The sequence below is a fragment of the Sabethes cyaneus genome, chromosome 2 (genome assembly GCF_943734655.1).
Source record: "Sabethes cyaneus chromosome 2, idSabCyanKW18_F2, whole genome shotgun sequence".
Taxonomy (NCBI): domain Eukaryota; kingdom Metazoa; phylum Arthropoda; class Insecta; order Diptera; family Culicidae; genus Sabethes; species Sabethes cyaneus.
Window position 1 is genome coordinate 35896677 of NC_071354.1, and position 22464 is coordinate 35919140.

At 38.8% G+C, this 22464-nt stretch overlaps 2 protein-coding genes across 12 annotated transcripts in view; one reads left to right on the forward strand and one right to left on the reverse strand.

The window, feature by feature from the left end:
- Positions 1-578: 578 nt before the first annotated feature.
- Positions 579-4441, forward strand: LOC128738549 (bifunctional methylenetetrahydrofolate dehydrogenase/cyclohydrolase, mitochondrial). Of its 5 annotated transcripts, none has more exons than XM_053833771.1 (6): positions 579-743; positions 801-1033; positions 1605-1726; positions 3191-3371; positions 3442-4060; positions 4126-4441. In XM_053833771.1, the coding sequence occupies exons 4-6, from the start codon at positions 3207-3209 to the stop codon at positions 4257-4259; spliced, it is 918 nt and encodes a 305-aa protein (XP_053689746.1). In that variant the 5' UTR covers positions 579-743; positions 801-1033; positions 1605-1726; positions 3191-3206; the 3' UTR covers positions 4260-4441. The 5 variants fall into 5 exon arrangements, with proteins under 5 accessions (XP_053689746.1, XP_053689748.1, XP_053689747.1 ...); XM_053833773.1 differs by having other exon boundaries at positions 3194-3371; XM_053833772.1 differs by lacking the exons at positions 579-743; positions 801-1033 and adding an exon at positions 1407-1475.
- Positions 4442-11386: 6945 nt separating this feature from the next.
- The window catches only part of LOC128738547 (uncharacterized), a 58555-nt gene continuing 47477 nt past the window's right edge, over positions 11387-22464 (reverse strand). For 6 of the 7 annotated variants that reach the window (XM_053833767.1, XM_053833765.1, XM_053833766.1 and 3 more), the window contains 6 exons: positions 13723-13904; positions 13157-13466; positions 12795-13059; positions 12534-12686; positions 12336-12422; positions 11387-12140 (listed from right to left, as the gene is read on the reverse strand). In XM_053833767.1, the coding sequence (XP_053689742.1) occupies positions 12395-12422; positions 12534-12686; positions 12795-13059; positions 13157-13466; positions 13723-13904 (938 nt within the window). In that variant the 3' untranslated portion in view covers positions 11387-12140; positions 12336-12394. The remainder of the gene's footprint in view (positions 12141-12335; positions 12423-12533; positions 12687-12794; positions 13060-13156; positions 13467-13722; positions 13905-22464) is intronic. The other variant, XM_053833763.1, reaches the window with a different exon arrangement.

The following is a 22464-nucleotide window of genomic DNA, read 5'->3' on the forward strand; positions in this document are numbered from 1 at the left end:
AATTTTTGTAAAACCGTCGTGAATGTGTATATATCTGGAAAGCTTGTTCTATAAGCTTTCCAAAAATATATAAAAAACTTAAAACTGCTTGGAAAATGATTGAGTTATTTATGATAGTAAGTGCACACCTAGCCAAAAACCGTTTTTTTGCAATAACTTGAAATTTTGAGGGTGTTAGGAAGATTTAAAATGTGTGTTTATGATGTACTACTTAGGTGTGACTAACAACGTACACTAGGTAATTTGAAAAGTATTTTTTCCGTATAACACCGTGTACTGGCAACCAAATCTCTTTCCGATAATCAATATGACCCGACACAATTCCTCATACAAAATTATAAAGTCTTTTGGAAAACGTCGCTGTGTTGTGAATACACAAGCGCGAGTACTGGCGCTACGAATGCTGACGTTACGCGCGAGTGCTGTAAGGTTGAAGAAGAGGTACTCGCTACTCTATCAAAAAAGATCTTTTTCGAGTTTTATCTAGATAAAATTTGAAGCTTTCAATGTCTGTTTTTTGTTTACCAAATGTGACAGCAATAACAATTTTTATCAAAATTCGAAACCAGGAATTTTACCTGCGTTTTGTTAAAGTTAAAACAGGTGTAATTAAAAGTACAGAAACAAATCAGTGATTTGGATGCAATAGTTTTGCTGACATGCAAAGGATTCAGTGAAACCCGTGAAACCGCAATACTGCACCGTCCAGCGAAGGCAGTAAGCAGTCGCCAGTCGAGAAACGGGTTTGTTTTCTTTGAATGTATTGGATACAGTGAGTGATTGATATCTATCCAATTTAGATCTATTGCAGTAACTGAAATCATTCATTAGAGCTATTAGATGGACCAACAGTAACAGCAGGTATGCTCTGCTCCTCGTATCGCGGAAGAAGTGCAGCGGAGTTTTGATTAATTGGTAAAAAAATCTATTGTGTTTGTTTTCGTTGTGTTACCTTCTTTAATCATATGTACTTGTGCTTCGTGGAATATCTGCTTAATTAAGCACAACTGGTTTAAGTTTACTGGAATTGAAGGTATGTATAATATACGCATGGAAGTGAGAAACAAATGTAAATATAGGTTATATTGGCATAGACACTACAATAAATCATGAAACGATAGGATTACTTATGGCAAAAAATGCTCCAAGAACCCAGCTGGTCAGTAACTAGAAGATTGTGAAGAATTCGAAGAACAGAAAATAAATCGACTCAAGTTGAATACGTCAGTACCTAGATAGGACTAAAAATGAAAACTGCGTCCAGTAGCACGTGCTTCTTATCTGCTGTACTTGTTTACATGTATTTATTGAAGGTGTTGAAAGCGCTAGTTGTTCAGATGGTTGCTAAGAGCTGCATTTATTTTGCTATTGCTGCTTGTCAAGTAAGAGTTTAGATTACAGAAACTAGGGCAAACATCCGATAGATTCACAGTTTAGGAAAATTAGTTTTTAACAGTTCTATTGCGTGATAAGCCGTATGTTAAATTTGTTCTTTTAAAAATAGAGATTAAATTGACAAATAAATTGCGTTTCCAAATTGCAAACATAGGAACGTCATGCGATTAGCTATTGTTATTCATGTGTTGTTTTGAAATCCCTTTCAGCTGATTGTAGAAAGTTGTTTGTTCTACGGGAACAACAACCCTATACATACGACGAGTCTACGAAGTGAAGTGAAGGCCTAACTTTTTTTCTGTTATCAACGAAGCACTGCTGCAGCCGAAAGGTATCGTATAACTGTATACAAGCCAAATCAAAACATCTTTCCTTCGCGAGCCCCAGCAAAGATTATAGAAATCATCCGGGGCTCTTCCCATCAGTCGGGTGGAACATGACGATGAGTATGAGATGATGCAAACGACACCCCGTTGACCCCGTAAACCCCGGGGTTGGTTCCTATGACGCCAATGGGTGTATTCACTGTGCATGTGTACAGGGCTTTTTCGTTGGAGACAAAACTAAGGGACTGCTGCTTTCGGACGATTAGTCGATTGCAGAACTCGGAAGCGAAAAGAAGTCTAGTCAGTCTCATCCGAACGAACAACAATATCTACAAATTTGAATCGCCTAATACATTTATCGATAACAGCACGGTTCGGAATAGTACTGATAGTTTTACGCAAACGCGATTTTATCATAGTTTAAGTACTCGACGAGGTAGACTTGACAGCTGTACGAAAATGGTACATTCACGCAATAGTTTGCAGTGCCATGCGGCGGGACAGAACGGTGTGGACATACTTGCTTGCGAAAGGTTGATTCATACCGATAGCAAGGACAGGTGAGAACCGTGTGGTTAATCCTAGTGTTATGCACGTGTGTTGGAATGCTTGTTAAAAACTGATATTATTGGTAAAATCTTCGATCAAATAGATGAGAATATTGTGAAGAGCTGAACAGTTTGCCGTTATTGTATAAGTTAAGTACTAAAAAAGGCATGATTCCAGCGGTAAACATGTTTTTGTACTTTGCTGTTATTTGCTTGTTATTTGAAAACGATGACCTTAGTTTTGTTATTGATAGACATTGTTAAATTAAAATGCTTACTGTTGTTTTAATCTTATATTCTTTGCAATTTATTGTTGAAGATAATGCGTAGATTAGAATTATATATTGATTTCATTTTCTTGTTCCGATATGCGAGATTTAGTGTTAAACGTGTCCCTTAGAAGAAATGATAATCTGCTAGATGTGTTGTTTTTCTCCAAAGTTATCATAAATATGTGTTTCGTTTGTACATATTGGAGTATAGAAACAAATCAAATAAACAAATCAATCAAACAAACAACATTCCAAACTGCTCTATGGCAAACTTGAAATGACAAACCAATGACTAGTGGGCCAGCTTAGCAGGTAGTGCTGTTGTCGGAATACCTAGAGAATAACAAAACCGACCAACTTCGTATTAGTCTCAGACGTTTAGTTGCCATCCGGCAATATATTCAGCCCTGCAGTTATTATTCTCGCCTACCTACTTGCAGGCAGCGCGCACAATTCACACACTCTGTCTACGGCCAGCATATCAGATGTCATTATCCACTTGTGGCCTGCCTTAGTCGGAAGCAAATTAGACGTGTGTCGTGAAAAAGTAGTTTCGTGCTTTCGTAGTCAGTTTTTGGTGTTTTCGCTGAAGCGCACGTTTTGCTTTGCCTAACTCAACCTAATTCTCTCGTTTACTTTCGCGTTGCAGCAGTTCGAACGAAATAATGGCTAAACTTATCGACGGAAAACAGATTGCCACCGACATACGCGGCGAACTGCGGGAACAGGTTGAACAATGGATCGAACAGGGCCACCGAGCGCCGCAGCTAACGGCCATCCTGATTGGAGATGATCCAGCCAGCAGAACTTACGTGGCCAACAAAATGAAGGTATTTTCTTTGTTCACATCAATTAAACAGTCCTTTGTTTTAAAGCGCAAAATCCGTCCGTCATTTTTAGGCTGCCGAAGATGTGGGCATAAAGAGCAAAACCGAGCGCTACGGAGCGGACATTACCGAGGAACAGTTGCTGCAGCGAATTGAAGAACTAAACCGTGATGACGGTGTGGATGGAATTCTGGTGCAGCTTCCGGTTCCGGAGCACATCAACGAACGAAAAGTGTGCAACTCGGTTTCCTGCGACAAGGACGTCGACGGGTTTAACGAGCGCAATGTCGGACGCTTGTGTCTCGACATGAACACCCTCATTCCGTGCACCCCCCTGGGGGTGCAGGAACTGATCAAGCGGTGTCAAATTGAGACGTTCGGCAAAAATGCTGTCGTAGTGGGACGATCGAAAAACGTCGGGATGCCGATCGCCATGCTGCTGCATGCCGATGGCCGTAACGATACCTGTGCAATGGATGCTACCGTGACCATATGTCACCGGTTCACTCCGCCGGAGGAGCTGAAGCGGTTCTGTCGAACTGCGGATATTATCGTTACCGCAACCGGAGTGCCGAATTTGATTAGGGCCGATATGATCAAGGAAGGTGCGACGGTTATTGATGTCGGTATCACGCGAGTACCGGATCCGGTAACTGGCAAAAATAAGCTGGTTGGGGATGTCGATTTCGAAGGTAGGTTGAACATCACTTACCTATTTCTTATTTTGCTCGATAATTAATTGTTCATTCTATTGCAGAGGTTCGTAAGGTGGCAGGCCATATTACGCCGGTACCCGGCGGTGTAGGACCAATGACCGTTGCCATGCTTATGAAGAATACCTTCATCGCGGCAAAGAACCTGGCGAACAAGAGAGGCAAAGGTGAATGTTAATTTAAACCCTTTAAGCGAACCAGTTAAACGGCGAAACTGGAGATAGATCTTATAAAATGTATTTATAAGACAGTATTGTGGAGGTATGGTGCTCTTAGAGGCAAACAACAGAAATATAGTGTAAGGAACCTAACGCAATTGAATGGCTAGGCTATACAGCCATTCAATAACTTTGAAAATAAATTATTGACTTTGAATAATGTTTTCTTTTTGTTACTCCGGTTTCCACCCTCGGTTTGTAAAATATCTTACTGCAAACTGAAGGACTACGTCTTTCAGGAAGGTAGCTGATATAGGGTGTCATTCCAAAAAATCTTCCTCGAAAAGTGGTCAAGTTTTGAACGCTAATAGCTTAGTTGTTTCCCGATCAATTTTCAATATTCTTACACCAATCGATTGGAAAATCTTCTAAGAAACAGCCCAAATGAAGAAAAGTATAGATTATTGATGTTGAACTATTTGAAAAATTGAAAATAATGAACCTATGTTTTACCAGAATTCTCGCTTCGTGATTGGTTGTTGGAAATGGCGTCATCAAAGTGGAAACGTGTTTTCACGCTTCGGCTTATAATTCAGTCAATTTTCAATAGATTCAATAGATAGATATTGAAAACTATTGATTTTCAATGCGCGTCATTGAGAAATTGAAAATAACTCTAACTCGGTCGTACTAGAAATTGTCGCTTTGTAATTGGTTGAAATAATTGGTCCGCCTGCGTGCGGATAAATCCAAAATTCCAGCTGCGAAATTACTACTGCTGGTTTATGGGCGCACGAAATTTGTCTTTGGCAGCACAAGGCGAATGGGTCACTGGTAATTTCGTTCTTTTGTACAGACTGAAATTGAAATGCTCCACGGAGAATAAAAATGTAGTTTCAACCATATTTATGGTTGTTTTACGCACAAACAAAAATTTCGTTTTGTTTCAAACTGAAATGTATGATTGAAATGAAAATATTTATTGTTACATCAATGTGAACTTCAAATTTGAAAATACTTTACTTTTATTTCAAAACTGTTATTTACTTGATTCAAACAGAATCTCGTTTGGAAACAACAATATTGTCAGGTTGCTATAAAAATATTTTGTTGAGGTTTAAAACAACAATCATTTTGTTTAAAACAAACTGGAGCTTTTTCGCTCCGTGTCCATTTTATTCAACGTAGATGATAGAATGAAGGACCACGAAAAATAGGCGGGACCGATTCTTGTCGCTTGCTCTGGTACATAACACGAGGTAAGCCGGCGAACAGCATTATTCAAACGCTAGCTGAGCTACTGTCAAGCCATAGATGCCATTTTCACAGCTTTCTGTAATATACATAGTATATGAAGTACTTTAGTTATCAGACACATTGGTAGAACCAGAACTCACAGGAACCGACATGATTGGTGGGTCCCAAATTTATGCGTGTGAAAAAATCTGTGATTCTGGCATCTATGCAATATCTTACTGGCCGGTCTGGAGGCGACAAAGGAGAAAGCATCAAGGGCAAACGAAAGTCACGCTCGAGTCGTGCACGTCTGCAGTTCCCGGTCGGTCGTATTCATCGGCTGCTGAGGAAAGGAAAGTACGTCACTCACACAGCTGACCATCCGCAACGACGAAGAGTTGAACAAATCGCTGTCCGGTGTCACCACTGCTAAGAGAAGTGTCTTTCCGAACATCCAAACTGTTTTGTTGCTGCACAAGAAGACGGAAAAGAAGGTTTAAATTTCCAACATATCACGTCGGCAAAATGGTCTTTTAAGGACGAAACATAATGTTCAGAGATTTGAGGAATTTTCGCTCACTGATTTTAATTCTATTTAATTCGATTGATTTTAATTGTTCACTTCTTATCAAATAATTTTAACCGATTATCTCTCGCGCTTCTGCTCACTTGTTGCTGCTGGTTGAGTTGGCCGTCTCGGAAAGTACCAAAACAGCCAACAAATATACCAGCTCCAAGTAAATGTGTTCGGTCAAGCGTAAAATGCATAAAACCATGGGTTTAATAAAGTGAAATAGTTTTAGTAACATCTTTTGGATCTTCATATATAGGAATTTGTTCGTTCTTAAAAGAACGGTTTTCGGTAATTGATGAAATCTAGGAAACTTGGAACTTGGGGCTTTTCACTTGGTTTTCTTTAGCAACACAAATTTATCCATCACCAATGCTACAGTAATAATACGTAGTGTAATTTTTCTTTGGCAGCAAAAGGCAAACGGCTCACTGGTAATTTTGCTCTTTTGTTCAGACTGAATTTGAAATGCTTCATTTTATTCAACGTAGATGATAAAATGAAGGACCACGAAAAATAGGTGGGACCGATTCTTGTCGCTTGCTCTGGTACATAACACGAAGTAAGCCGGCGAACAGCATTATTCAAATGCTAGCTGAGCTACTGTCAACATCTTACTGGCATGTCTGGACGCGACAAAGAAGAAAGCATCAAGGGCAAGCGAAAGTCACGCTCGAGTCGTGCACGTCTGAAGTTCCCGGACCGTCGTATTCATCGGCTGCCGAGGAAAGGAAACTAATTAACTGCGGAAGTGCTGTTCACGACAGCAAAAAGACTAGAATTATCCCACGTCGCTTGCAGCTGGCCATCTGGACTGGCATTTCATCGTGACTCATGACTATACACGAACGGCTTCGTCGATCGCATAGCTACTGGGACTCTGGACTACTGTGGAACCAACCGGAAGTTCGTTGCAACAAGCCGTTTATAGAAAAGAAAATTAGGAACTATTCAACGTAGAAACAGATCATGAAAACAGATTTACTGTTTAGTTTAATGTGACTGATTCGTTTTAATAAAATAGATTCAATAAATTCATAGAAATAACTCCTACATCTGTTGAGGATTGAACATACACAATGTTCCTACTTTGATAAACGCTACGTACAACGCATGTAGCATGTATACATGAAGAATTGTATTATTACATACATGGATACATCCTACTATCGCTACAAATAGACTTACGTAGTCCTACGTCACCTATGCGGTCGTGCCTTGTGCACAGCCCCTGGTTTTCACCCAGAGGGTCATACACCACTCAAATCCCTGTGTATTCCGATAAGATTTTAAACCACCAACCCGATTCTGTATCTGCACTAAATTCTGGACCACATTTTGATCAGGTTTTGAGTCAGATTGTAGACCTGGAGCAGACTTTAAAGCACAGTTTTTGATCACTTTTTTACCTACCAACCAGATTTTGGATCAGATTTTGAACCAGATTCCGAACCTAAGCTAGATTGTAAACCGGATTTTTTTTATCAACTTTTGTTTCAGATTTTAGAACGAACAGATTTGGTTTGAGTTTAGACCAAATTTTGAACCACATTTTTGGCAGATTTTTGTCTAGGCTTTGAATCAGATTTTGGACCTGGATTCCAGACCTGGTCGGGACCACGTTCTGGACCTGCATTAGATTCTCTACCAAATTTTAAACATTTTGATAATTTTGATTACGATTTTGGACCTCATTTTGTATCTTGTACAGTCACCTAGGTGACTCTCAGAATCGCAAATTATGCTCTCACCCAAAGAATTTAGCTGAGGTGACTGAGAATAGGGCCCCTGAACAAGAAGTCAAGAACAAGAAGTGAATAAAACAGTTTGCTTTACTTTTTCCGTATAAATCTTATGGAAGAGTTTGCCCTAACTCTTTTATTCATGCAGCCCAAGATCTTGGAGCTGCACCAGATTCTAGATCAGATTTTGGACCATGTTTGTATCAGATTTGGACCAGATTTTAGATGACATTTTGTGACACTTTTTTTTATCAAATTTTGGATTAGATTCTAGACCAGGATCAGGACAGTTTGCCCAGATTCTGGATTTTTAAATCAAATTTTGCATCAAATTTAAGTTCTGACTCTGGAACTGAAAGGGATTACGAACCAGATTTTGGGCCACATTTTTGATCAGATTTTAATCCACCAACCACCAATTTTGGACTAGGTTCTGAACCAGATTCTGGACCTAGACTGTATTTTGGACCTGGATTAGATTGCAGACTACATTTTTAATCTAGTGTTGTTCCAGATTGTGTACCAAATTTTGGAACTGAAAATTGGGCACCAGAGGGTTAACAGCTAAATAGTCTGCAAATGGTCTTCCCAATAGACGGAAAGGACGGTAGAAGAAAGTAATGAAGCAAAGATCCTAAGGTATTTGTTCCCTGGTAAGGGAGGGTCCTTGAAGCAACGTTTCACGTTTACTAAGGTACTAAGTTTGTAATGTCTCTCTTTACCTAGGCTGGGGAATCGCGAATCGGACCAAGCTATAACGTGAGCCCATTATAACCGGATTCGAATCCAGCTGTTCCCCGGGACCTGTGTTTCGCAGATATTGGTAAACCAGAAGGGAACATTTCAAAGGAGATATTTCGATCATCGCTGTAAACCATTTTTATGTGAGGAATGAAAAACAACTGGCACATTTAACTTATTTATTCGACATTCAATCGTGAAGATACTTATTCTAGTGCTTATAAATTCAAAAAATAATATCAATTACAGGTACCTATATATTCGCACGTAATCTTTTCTTCGTTGTTTTGTGACAGCTTATAATATCAATTACAGGTACCTATATATTCGCACGTAATCTTTTCTTCGTTGTTTTGTGACAGCTTAGTTCTAATCTGAATCGGACTCTGACAGGTATGGATCCTTGGTCAATTGGTTTTCAACAACCATATTAGCATGGTTCTGCCACTTCTGCCCAGCTTTGTCCATTCATCGGAGAATCATTTTCGTCCTCCGAAGAGCTGTCCGATTCAGAACTACTGTCACTGTCACTGGACTTACTAGACTCAGACGAACTCATTGTACCAGTGAGGAATTCAGTGGTTCGTGTTGACCGGGCTTGTGCCTTAGGTTGCATAACCTCAACGATTGAATCCACCATATTTTTAGTGTTTGATTTGACTTTGGCTGAACAAATTTTCTGTTTCTGTCGCTGCGCCTGTGCCGTCGGAACTGGTAACGAAGGCTCAGTGATAAAATCATTTCCATCATCCATACCGATAATTGGAACACTCGGCAATGACTGCTGAGTATTGCTAGCACTACAGGCCGGTGTCTTTGGAGTCTTGTTTGAGCGGTAGGACGGCGAATTCCGCAGTGGTGAATGTTTTGGTACGAGATTGATGAGACCGTTCTTGCGGTGAAATCTGTTGACTTTTTAACCAAATAAACAAATAAACAAATATCGATAATTGGAACATTCGGCAATGACTGTTGGGAATTGTTGGCACTCCAGGCCGGTGCCTGTAAAGTCTTGCTTGGGCGGCTGTACGGCGAATTTCGTAATGGTAAATGTTTCGGTACGAGATTAATGAGACCGTATTTGCGATGACCGGTGGGGACCTTGGTTTTAGAGCTTCGTCTCGAAGTGGGATTTTCCATCTTGGAAAGAAGGAGCTTGCAGAGTAGGAGACTGAACGACTCTGTCGTCGTCCATCGGGATGCTCGGTAATGTTTGTATAGTATTATTGGTCTGTGAACGTTTGATTGGGTGCTCCACTTGCGTTTGTCCCTTCGGAAATGTCATCGATAGTTGGAATACTCGGTAATGACTGTTGTGAATTTTTGGCACTCCAGGCCGGTGCCCGTGGCGACATTGGTAATGGTGATTGTTTTGGTACGAGATTGGTAGGACTTTTCTTGCGACAACCGCTGGTGACTTTGGGGTTTTAGAACTTCTTTGCGAAGCGGGATTGCTCATTTTGATCGAAGCTGGTAGCGGAGGAGGCTGAACGGCTGTGGCTTCAGATCTTGTCTTTTTGACTTGCACATTCCTATACAGTCTCTCTTGCTTTGTTGCTTATGGCTCTGTTTGTAATCAGCGTTGATTTTTTAGAGCACTACATAATGTAATGTATACCTTCAATATTGAAGGGCTGTTTCTGCACAGGGTGAATTGATAAAACAGTATTTGAAATTGTTCGGGCAGAGCAAACAGTTGAACAGAAAATTTAAAGCATTTGATTGCTGTAAGAAGCAAATTTCTCGGTTGTTTATAATTAGGATGAGTAAACAGAAGCCTGCTTCCAAGGTAACAATTTGTTAAAATGAGAGACCTTATGATAACCTCATCACTAAAAGCAGTTTACATGTGTCAAATCACACGATCTAGTCAGCTAATTTACAGGTGCGCAACAAGCGATTAATTGCTCACCAAACTCGCGTCTCAGATAGCCTCTTGTTTCACCACGTGCTACGTGGTAAGCAGCGCTGTCTAGTTGAAACCATATTTTGCCCAGTTGCAACGCTTGCATTTGTAGCAAAAAAGGGCATGACCATCGACTTTTCGTCTTTAAAAAATGCAGAATAATGTTTTCGACGGCTTAAAAACTGTCACAAATAGTGTGTTTTATTGGATGCATTAGTAGTTTTTGTATTGTTTGTGCTTGATCATCGCACCACATGTTTGTTGACGTATCCATTCAACCAGAAAAGAGCTTCGTTGCAAAACTAAATTTTTCGGTAACAAAGCGCTTGCTCGCTAGCGCAGAGAACCAGTTTCTATAGAAATGACGAACAGTGCTACTTTAGAACAGTCAGCAAGGTCAGAAGCAAAAACTCTTGTCGGTAAATGACAAGCTGATTTTCGAGGGGTTTACTATATAAGAAGGAAGTACAAGCTGCACGCCTATTGTCTGTGGATTTCAAGGCGCCGTACGATTCAGTTAAGCAAAATGATTAACGTCAAATCTGTCCTACGCAAAGGTGACTGCTTTTCAACCATTTTTTTGAAGAGATATATACTTCTAACATTCGTTAACATTCTAACATTCCTATTCAACAATCAACCTCCTCTAATTCTAAAACAAGAAACGAGATTTGACTTCGTGTTCTTCTGGTAGTTCTCTTTCAACCACTAGTGCTTGTTGGCTGCACCCGAATAATTGATCTCAAATAGGTTCAGCAAAAATACAACGTTACAGAAATCCAAAATGCTTTGTTGCTGGCTCAATTACATACGACTACAGTGCAACATGATTGGACTTTTCTTTCGATATTCATGAATACCAACAGCAAACAATTGGACGTTATAACAGTTTTACTATCATTATATTCCTGATGTAAAGAACTCCTAGGCAGAGGTTCAGCTTTTAGTCACTTGTTTTTTTTGTTTTGTTTTGGGCAAAAACAGTACTGTCCCATTACTAACTCGAAAGTAAAAAGATTTTTTTTATTATAAATACCTAACAGCAGTAATAGAAGAGCAGAACAAAGCGCGCGCTTGTGTAAAGCTAAACTTTCAACTATACAATTTTGCGACGGACGAGAAAACGCACCTGGTTCGTGTTTCTTTTTTTGTTTGTTTTTGTTTTGTTTTGTTGCAGTTAATATTTAACATTTCCATCACAACCCAGTAGACCAGAGATTGTTCCGATTAACCCTAATAAAAAAGTGTTTCGTTACATGTTTAGGCTAGAGAATAAACTGTAGCGATTGTTTGCTGGTTGTCAGTATTATCACCATTGTAGAAAGGTTCACAATTTATACTTTGGTCAATGTTTGTTAGGCTTAGCATGAAAGTTTTAGTTTCTCCTAATTTTAATTTGATCAACTGAACAATAAAACATTCAACAGTGTTAACAACGCATAACACGTCTGTTGAGTGCCGGAACATGAATCATATTACTGTTGCGATGCTTGTTTCGTTGAAAACATATACGTTTTGTTTATGGCATGAAGTGGATTCCTGTTGCAAGTTAAGCTTGTTTGCTGGTCGCACCTAGTTCTAGATATCTGCATTGGTAGCAATGGTTCCTGATAGGGGTTGTGGTTGTATTTAGTTTCGCGTTTCGCTTAAATGCCCAGATGAAACTGTTTCGAATTGTCCTTTTTACGAGAAAGGCCACTTTAATCTGAAAAAATTGTGTGTTTTTTTAGGAACAGTTGAAAAAACTGACGTTTGTTAAAGCAGTGACAACCACAAACAAATTATATTGTTAATAACAGAATCAAAAAACACGGGATTTTAGAGCAGATAAATCGCATGCAACATCCGATTGGCTTAACGAAAGGACAAAAGCCGGTTCGGCATATCCGGAAGAACTTACTTGGGGCTAGGATTGCATCAATGCAAAGCACTTGGTTAGAATTTACTTAAAGAAATCATTTACTCATTCAGTAGGGGCAATGACGCTCTTTTGGGTGTTCAAAAAATAAAAAGGAAAGAAAGTATCGAGAAATGGTAAATTAAACCAAATTAACGTTTGTTTTCGCATGGAAAGTCCGCTAAGGATGTTGTTACTTACAGTTGTACCGAAAGAATCTTCGGATTTGGACAGGCCTGCGGTGCCCGCACGTGGCACGGTTTGTGGCACTGGATAAGGCAATCACGACACTCGTAACCCTGCTTGCCGGGACGCCGCGGGATGCTGCGGTTGCACACATGGCACAGTATTCCGCTGGAATGTTGAAAAAGAAAAGCATAAGCTGTCAGAATGCAATCCATACGAGTGTTGTTGTTTTTTTTTCTACATGGCCTCCTACTAATGAAATCTTTTTCAACTTACCCTCCAAGGTGTTTCGCAATGAAGGTGTGATCGTTGTAGATGTGCAGCTTGGTGCCCTTGCGCTTCCACGCTTTCTGCCGCATGGCAACCTCGATCGGAACCAGGTAATGCCGGCGTATGTTGTTTTCCACCGTCTCTAGCAGCAGCGTAGATTCCTCGTGCAGGTAGGTTCGGCCGCTGGAATTCGACAGGCCGGAAATGGCGGAAGACTCCGACATGGACGACTTTCGGGAGAGATTCTTGATATTCGGAAAGAGTATCGATCCTGTTTGGAACAAAAAAACAGTACTCTTAGTGTCTGAGTTCGGTTCCCTTATCATAGGTGAAAATAGAGAGAAAAAAAACGGATGGAATGTTCTTACGCTGATCCGTGGACGAGCCGCGACTGAGTGTCGACGAGGCACTGTGAATCTGCCCGGGGTGGTTCGGACTGTACTGCGGATTATCGACCGATTTGGACTTTTTCGTAAGCGACAGTTTGTTCCGCAGCGTGCCGAGTATGTTGCGCGTCTTGCTGACGTTCTCCGGGGAGCCGGTGCTGAAGCTGCCGCCGCTGAAGGTTTGCGAGACGGACGAGAGCGCCGGTGAAACCGAGGTGGAATCGGATGGATGTAGCTTAGTACCGTTCAAGCTGGAGTCAGATGCCGAGGGGGGCTTCAGGAAGGAATTGTTCTGAAGATGAGACGCAATAAGAGAGCAGGGGAACGGGTACGGTTAGCACACGCCAGGTTGCGGGAGAAACATGCGGTGTGGTAGTCATGTTGTCAAAGTATCATGGGTTTCCATCGAATTATGATTTCGATGGAGGCGCGTAGTTTTTAAATTTAGTATCAAGGAACCATTCTGTATGACTGTTGTGTATTATTGAACGGAGGGATGCACGAATAATTTTCATGCAAGGAACTGATCAGTGGGGAAGGGTTCTTACCAATCGATTAGCGTTGGCCGCTTGGAAGCGTTGATTACGGTCACTAAAACTGACAGTGCCAAGAATTCCGACAGATTTTCTCGCTGGTGAGGTTGGAGCAGATGATGTACTTTTTATAGCCCCCGGCAGGGTAGATGCACCGGTGGTGGTTGGGGCGCTGGAAGACAGTTTAGTGCCGACATCTGTGAATTAAATAAGATTAGAAGAGTACGAATTAAAGGTTTGCCGTGGTTTTAAAATAAGAAACTAAAAAATCAAAAAGAACTCACGAACTAATGCATAGGAACGCTTTTAATGAACAAGTTTTGTTATGGTAATAATGGTAAGAGTGGGTTCAGTAGCAACAGATCGAAACTTACAACTGAAAGCTATTGGTTAAGATGTTACAAATTTGTATTTTTGCAGTGTTTTTTTTTCTTAAAAACTTTTTCGATTAGGTTTAAATTAGAATAAATTTCAATCGTCCAGATAATAATTATTTCATTTCTGTAATTTCCTATATACTTGTACAGGAAAAAATTGACAAAATTGATTTACAGCAGCCATGGCGAAAACAGTCAAGCAACTACGCTCGATGCTTTATTCGTACTGTTAGCTTCACCCCGGAGCGAAAAAAAGTTGGACATCGTGAGTTAAACTTGACATTAGATTAGAATATGGATTTCAATTTGCATACGGAACTCAACTTGGAATTAGAGTGGCAATTGAATTTTTTTTTTGAATGTGGTTTTAGCCAGTTGGTCGTTCACCAAATTGAAATTGGGTCTAAAACTGAACTGGAAATCGTACTTCAAACTGAAGTACCTGAAATGAGACATGTAGGGTATGTTGCTGCTTCGTCGTAATTGCCTATTCCCGTCCTATCCAACACAAATTATCAAAAATATCAGCATTTTTATGACACACAATGCAAAACTAGTTATTCCCTAACATTTTAGTTCGTTGTCTATCATACCCGATCAATCAAAGTGAGCTGAGATCTATTTAAATGCTTTTTATCATTAAAGGAGTCCTACCAGCCAAATTTCCGACGTTTTTTCGTGCGACGAAGGAGAAAATGTCGACTTATCATTTTAATTTCCGTCATTCATAAATGAAAATAACTCACGCAAGGTATTGTCGTTATTCTACAGCCAGGAAAACTTGCCTGACCTGCAGAAATTTTGCAGAATAACATTTGTCATGCCGTCCTACACAAATACATGCGCGTTAGCCTCGTAAACATTGTTGTGACTTTTAGTTCGGACGATGAAAAATTTTGATGGACGGATTTTAAAGCGGTACGACGAATTTAAGAAATAAAGTCAGTTGCGGAATTTCAATAATATGCTTTCCGTGATTTCAAAGTTCACGGATCGGAAAGTAAGTGTGTTTTAATCAAATCAGCACAAGAACTTTTGGAGTATTCATTAAATCCATCCAACAAATGATGAAAATTAGAATAGCTTTACTTACTACGACAGGAATTAGAAATAAACCCTAATAGGATTTTAACTGGAACTTGAAATAGGATGTAAAATTGCACTGTAAATTATAATCAAAGCTCGATTTACATTGGACTTGAATAGTTGCACTTGAAATTATACTTAAAACTGGTGTTGGCATCATCACCGGGAACCCAGCATTCAGAAAGTGGCTAAAGCTGAACGGATACGTTGAGCAGGACATGTTGCTAGAATGCCGGATCCTGCTATCCTGCTAGCTAAAATGGTTTTCGCATCGAATCCGAAAGGAACAAAACCAAGAGGTCCCCAGCGAGAGATCTGGCGGAACCAGCTGCCATGGACCGAATTAGATGGAGGAATTACGTTAGGCAGGCATTGTCATTAAGCAAGTAAGTAACTGATGTTGAAATTGGAATTGCAATTGAACGATTGGACCTAAACTGGAACATGAAATCCGACATGAAATTAGATTCATATTGAACTTGACACTGGACTTGAAATCTAAGAATAAATTCGACTTAAAAAAGGACATTGAATCGGACTTGAATTGAAATGGAAATCGGAGATGAAATTTGAATTATAATTAGATTTCATCATCATCATCATCTTCTTCTTCTTCAGCAGCATAGAGCCGGGGTGGCTCGTGCTGTTTCAAGCACTCAATTTCATGTTGGGCTTAAAATGGGACACAAAATTGCACTTCTAGTTAGACTAGAAAACGGAATTGTCCTATTTCAATTCCATTAAATTAAATTAGACTAGACATTGAAATGGGATTTGAAATCGTAATTGAAATTAGAATTAAATTAGACATAAAATGGGACACAAAATTGCTCTTAAAATTGGGCTTGAAATCGGAAATGAAATTGGAATTGAATTAGACTTGAAATTGAAATGAAAATGGGACATAAAACTGCATTGGAAATTGTAATTGAAAGTAGGATGAAATTAGACCTGAAATTGGGCTTAAGATGGGACATAGAACTGGCCCTGAAACTGGGCTTGCAATCGGAGATTGAATTGCATTAAGTTAGGTCTGGAATTGAAATTAAAATGGGACATGAAACTGCACTTAAAATTAGACTTGAAATGGGATTTGAAATTCTAATTGAAATTAAAATAAAATTACACCTGATATTGGTCATAAAATGGGACATAAAATTGCCCTTGAAATCGGAGATAGAATTGGAATTAAATGTGACTTGGAATTGAAATTAAAATGGGACATAAAACTGCACTTAAAATTAGACTTGAAACGGGATTTCAAAACCTAATTGAAATTAAGATGAAATTAGTCCTGAAAGCGGACTTAAAACGGGACAAAAAATTGCCCTTAAGCTTGGCTTTGAAATCGGAGCTGAAATTGGAAATAATTTAGACTTGAAATTGGAGTTAAAATGAAACATAAAACTGCACTAGAAACTAGTCTTGAAATGGGAGTTGAAATCATAATTGAAATTAGAATGAAATTAGACCTGAAATTAGACGCAAAATGGGACATTGAATTGCCCTGGAAATTGGGCTTGAAATGGCTCGGATATGGAATTGGAATTAAATTAGACTTGAAATTGAAAATAAAATGGGCGTACAACTGCACTTGGAATGGGATTTAAAATCGTAATTGAAATTAGGATAAAATTAGACCTGAAATTGTACTTAAAATGTTACATAAAACTGCCCTCGAAAATAGGCTTGAAATCGGAGTTGGAAATGGAATTAAATTAGCCTTGAAATGGGATTAGAAATTTTAATTGGAATTAAAATTAAATTACACCTGAAATTGGACCTAAAAAAGGAAATTAAATTGTTCTTGAAATTGGGCTTGAAATCGGAGATGGTATTGGAATCAATTTAGACTTGAAATTGAAATGAAAATGGGACATAAAACTGCACTTAAAGTTAGGCTTGAAATGGAATTTGAAATAGTAATTGAAAGTAGGATGAAATTAGACCTGAAATTGGGCTTAAGATGGGACAAAGAACTGCCCTTGAAATTGGGCTTGAAATCGAAGATTGAATTGCATTAAATTAGGTCTGGAATTGAAATGAAAATGGGACATAAAACGGCATTCTTGATTTTTGCTTACACTTTGCCGTGCTGCCTGTTTCATTGTTCCGTTTTGTTTCGTTTTCATCCGTTTTTTTGTTATTTTTGTTCACGTTTGCCGTCTTGTCTCTTTTTCCTTTTTTTCGTTTCCGATTTTCGTTTTCTTCTAACTCTTTCTATCTCGCTTTCCGTCTTCCTCTGTTTGGGGTTTCCCCTTCTTGATGCTCCGTTTCTGCGTCTTTTCTGTCACGTTTATTCTGTTCTTAGTCCCGTTTCTTCCCTTTCTTCTCTGGTTTTTATTTTGATCTGCCATTTTTTCGTCTTTATTTCTTCCGCTGTACCTTTTGCTTTGATACGTTTTCTCTGTTTTTCCAGTTTTATACCCCATCTTTCTCGTTTTATTTTACTGATTTTCTTTGTTCCTTGTTTCGTATTCCTCATTTGGTTCCGCTTCCCTTTTTGTTTCTCTCATTTTTCCTTTTTTCTGCTCGCTGTTCTCTCTTTTTATGTTCCTGCTCTTCCCTGTTTTCTGTTCCGTTTTTCACCCTTTTCCTGAGTTCTGATTTTCATCTGTTTCGTTTTTCACTTTTTCTTCCGTTTTACCTCGTTTTGAAACTGTTGTTCGCCGTTTCTTGTTTTGGTTTTTTGATCATTTTTTGTTCAGCTTTCGACTTTTCTTTCCTCGGTCTCGGCTTTCGTCTTTCTTCGCTGTTTTGCTCCGTTTCTATTCCGTTTTTCGTTTTCGACTGGTCCATTCTTCTTCTTATGTCTTGCTTTTCCTCTTGTGCCATGTTCTGTGTTTGTTTTCTGTTTTAATTTTTTCTTCATTTTTTTCTGTTCGGTTTTTCTGTTTCTCCATTTTACATGCTCCCATGTTTTCTCCTTTTCTCTTCCTCCCTTTCTAACCCAGTTCTTTATAGTTTTTTGTTCCGTTTATACTTGTTTCCTGTCCAATTTATCCTCATATTCTTGATTTTCTTTATGGGTTATTTTTGTTCTTTTCTCTTCCGTTCTTCTTTTTTCCGGTCGAGTCTCTTCGATTTTTGGTTCGCTTTTCCTCTTTTTCTCTCCCGTTTTCTTCTCTGCCACTCTGTCCCATTTTCCTTCCGATTGTGCAGGTGTTTTTTTTTCGTTTTTCTTATTTTTCATGTCACTTATTTTTTTCCCTCACGTTTGTCCTCTTTTTGTCACGTTTTACTTTGTGCTGTTTCCCACTTTTTTCTCCTACAAGTTTTTTAGCCATAACTCAGGAATAACAAAATATGTTATCATGAAAATTTTATTATTAAAAAAAGATTAGAAATTGACCAACAAGAAAAAAATATTTCAAAAAATTTTCAATTTGCTAATTTGCAGAAAGAAAAAAATAATTCATTGATATTATCCTTGCTACGGGAAGGTCATTAAACCGTTGTACATTTTTGTTTCGACTGATGCTGTGTGATGCACAGATGACGTTTATTTTTGTGAAAACAAAATCTATTGTTAATCGTGATTAGAAATATATACACTCCACACTAGAAAGCAAAATTAATTGAAAAATCTCAGCATCTCATGTTTTAGTACTGTTAGTGCAAAGGCAGTGCTCTCATAGAAATATCTTTACTCACATATCGCAACATATAGAATACGTCTTATAAGCATTCGAAAGTGAATTTCGACAAGAACGTCTCAAGAGTGCGTTCTTTTAAAAGGAATAAATGAAACTCTTTTCCATGCGTAAGTCAACAATCGAAGGACATGATATGTATTTCTATTCCTTGGTTTTCCCTTTTACAAAACTATCAAGATTTCGTACTACTATTCAAAGAAATGTACAGCTTAGTTATAATGAATGTATTAACAGTAAGCTTTACAAATCCAAATAAAAAATTAATTATTATTATTAAACAACTGAACCAAGTACAAATCAGTTTCAGCTCAAGAGCTTCATTTTGACTTTCCAAGCACCTATCGCAGGCAATAAAGCTTGGAAAGATCTTGATTATCTCTTTTTATTACCACGAAAAGAAAGGCTGAATTACGGCGGATTCTCTAATATGTGTCCAGAAAAAAAACTCAAACATCTCACACAACATATACCTTCCAATTCGTCCAAATTCACCACATTTGTTCAAACTAACGCTGGCTGTTCTAAATCAAAGTTTAAATCATGTAAGATATTCGAGCTAGGTAACTGAAATCTGTGTGTGCATTTTCTGCGAGTGCGTATTCTTTATACAATAACGTTCTTCTGTTTTTTTTTGTTTCCTAGCCATTAGCTACAGAACAATGTTAACAAATCAGGTCATGTTTTTTTTAGTATTCTGAAATAATAGTAAAGAAATAAAAGAAAATTATATGAGGATTATGTGAGAAAATATAATTTCTGTGCATGGCTACTGGATTACGTATGAGATGCTGGCACAAAACTAGTAGAAGGCCAAAAGAATACAAAAAAAAGTAAATAAATAAAACAGCTCATAGAGTTTCACGACTTTTCGTTAGAATAGAATTAACAATTTTACATTTTTTACAAAAAAAAAAAGATAAAAAAAACAGTTTTACATTTGATATGAGCAGCAAAATTTTACACGCAGTGCGATGATTATGTGAATACGACAAATAAGCCAAACAACGTTTTTTTATTAAAACGCAATACAGTTCAGTATCTTATAGTTGCTATCAAGGGGAAGTGCAGTAGTCCGGTTCGGTATAACATTGAGAAAGCTTGTTGTACAAAATGAATTCTTATTAAATGTGTTTCAACACGATTCTCGAGCTGTTAAACAGCTTGCAGATGCTCTAGAGTTATGTAATGAGACATTCTTGATATTATTTTTGTTATGCAGGTGTGAGTCCCCTACAAGAAAGTTTGCCACTCCTAGAGAAAATATTTTAATCTTTGAAAAAAAACTAACTTAGTTGACAATACTTAATAAAAACTCGAGTGTAATTTTTTTCAGTATCGTTTCAATAAAATTTCAAGCATTAAATTTTTAAATTCTGATGAAATAAATTGACTGAAAAAATACTTTCCCACACTCCGCCGATGTGAGGTGTTGCTGGACGCAAAAAGGTCCACTTGCTGTCTGTATTCGTGAACGCTATTACCAATTCTTCGTGTATACATTACACTTGTTTGCACTGTCAGTATTAATCTCCACTGACAAAACATGACGAAACCCAAGATACACTTCATACTAGATAGGACATGGACGGTGCGAGTAGTCAAGCGGTGAGCCAACAGATCCGATGTGCGTCCTTCTACTTCAACTAAAAGCGGTTCGAACAAAGTCAATCAAGGTGAGAGTGAATGATTCCTTATTCTTGTTTCTGGTATAGCAAATCATCTGACTACATGTGGTCTTAATGATCTGTTCCATATACAAAACATCACAAGCTCCTACGGATACGTCGACGAAAGGTTTTTGTGGACACGTTGAAGTCGAACTCTTGGAATTGTCCGCTCACACAAATCGCGTAGACGTGTAGTTGACCAAGTAATGCGGAACTGTCAATCTCGGATCGTATAATTTTTGCACCGAAAACAGCTTGGTTGATGCTCCGTCCATACTCTAGTGTTGCGATGTTGATCAAATCCAACAGAACGCCTAGATTCTTGATTTGGTCGACTCGATTCAAAGCAGTCCCGTCGATGGAGTAGTTGAATAGAACAGGATTCTTCAGACGCCGATAAGAAGTCACACAGCGCTATACTAATAACAAGACGATTTAGTTGGCACCATCTGGTAAACCTGTCGAGCACATCCTGTAGACGGAATGGCGAATGGCGAGGTTAATCTTCAAATCATCAGCCTGAAGCAGCACTCAGCCATTTAGTAGAATCAGTGAGACATCATCGAAGAAGAGTACGAATAGAAAAGGTCCTAAATTACTTCCTTGAGGAACACCGCGCTGTAGAGTGTGTCAGCCGATCCTGTCGTTGCATATAGCTGTTGGTTTGTCAAATAAGATTTCAGCCAATCACAAAGTCTATTCGAGAAGCCGAGACGATGAAAATGCTGATGAGTCGCTTTCGGTTGCAGTCTAAAGTTGCCAGCGAAATAGATTAGACCGCATTTCTGCACTTTGACGTGGTGACTGCCCAAGATCGAAATCCCTAGCAAACACCACTGGTTGCAACTCCAAGCATAGAATGGAAAGCTGTTCCAGTGAGGCAAGCTTCGTTTTGGTAAAATCCAAAGAGCACTCAACTTCGCCGTTTAGTTCGATTGCTCTGAAGTAGAGCATTCAGCAATAGCCTAGTGATTGTATTTTGCACTATCGATCCTTCATTTGAGAATCCAGAAAATTGCAGCTCATCGCTCGCCGTTAGCCATAGCATTCCTAACATTTGATCGCTTTCTTCCATTGAGTTTGGGCAAAAACTCTTGTCACCCTGCGGTTCTGTCTCCTTTATTTCTGTCAACACAGCCACTTGTTTTTCACAAACTGTGCTGCCGGTGGTGAACTGGTAGAATCGAAAGTGAAAACGTCCAGCATGAAAGTTACCAAGGATTCCGTTGGTTTATTTACGCATAGAGAGCGTTGCGAATGATTATCCTTCTTCCGTACCGATATCTGGTGGAACATTTCTTAATATCTGAGTAATTCTCGCTGAAACGGGGCCACTACTGACACGAGGTCTTCAAATATTAGAACTTTTGCGCTTAATTGGTCGAAAATGGTTAAAAAATTAGAATTACATTTTTGTTATCTCGAAATCGTGGACCTCTAGTTCGCCAAGGGGCCTAGCAGTTTCAAAAAAAATTAAATTTTGAGCAAACCTTGAGATTTATATCATGTGATATTTCATAAATTTGCCATGAAACAACTAACAAATGGCCCGGTTCTGTAAAGAAGAAGAACAGGGCTTTCAAATGGAGTAAAAAAAATTTTGGAGGCCATCTTGGATTTGGTCGCCATATTGGATTTTATCAAAAAATGGCCGTTTTCACCATGAGCCCCCCAACCGATTGTCATTTTAGGACCACCATTGGAAAGCTGAGAAAAAATGCAATAAGAAACATTCATAAAATTAGGTGTCTAATGGCATTAGACACATTCCAGCGTTACGGGACACTATCCCTACTATGCAGATCGGTTCCTGGATCATCAAATCCCTGGTATTCTGGTGGAAGATAAAGTACTCTTCAAACAACTATTTTACAAGGTATTTGCCAAAAAATTGGTGAAACAGGAGGCGATTCACACAGTAAAAATGGGTGCTAATTCTGAATAAAACAACCAATTATTTATAGCAAAGTT

Coding starts and splice junctions, on each gene's coding strand:
- LOC128738549 (XM_053833769.1), top strand. CDS start 1,899: ATGACGCCAATGGGTGTATTCACTGTGCATGTGTACAGGGCTTTTTCG. Junction 2,282..3,190: donor CATACCGATAGCAAGGACAG/GTGAGAACCGTG, acceptor TTCGCGTTGCAG/CAGTTCGAACGAAATAATGG. Junction 4,061..4,125: donor TGGGGATGTCGATTTCGAAG/GTAGGTTGAACA, acceptor ATTCTATTGCAG/AGGTTCGTAAGGTGGCAGGC.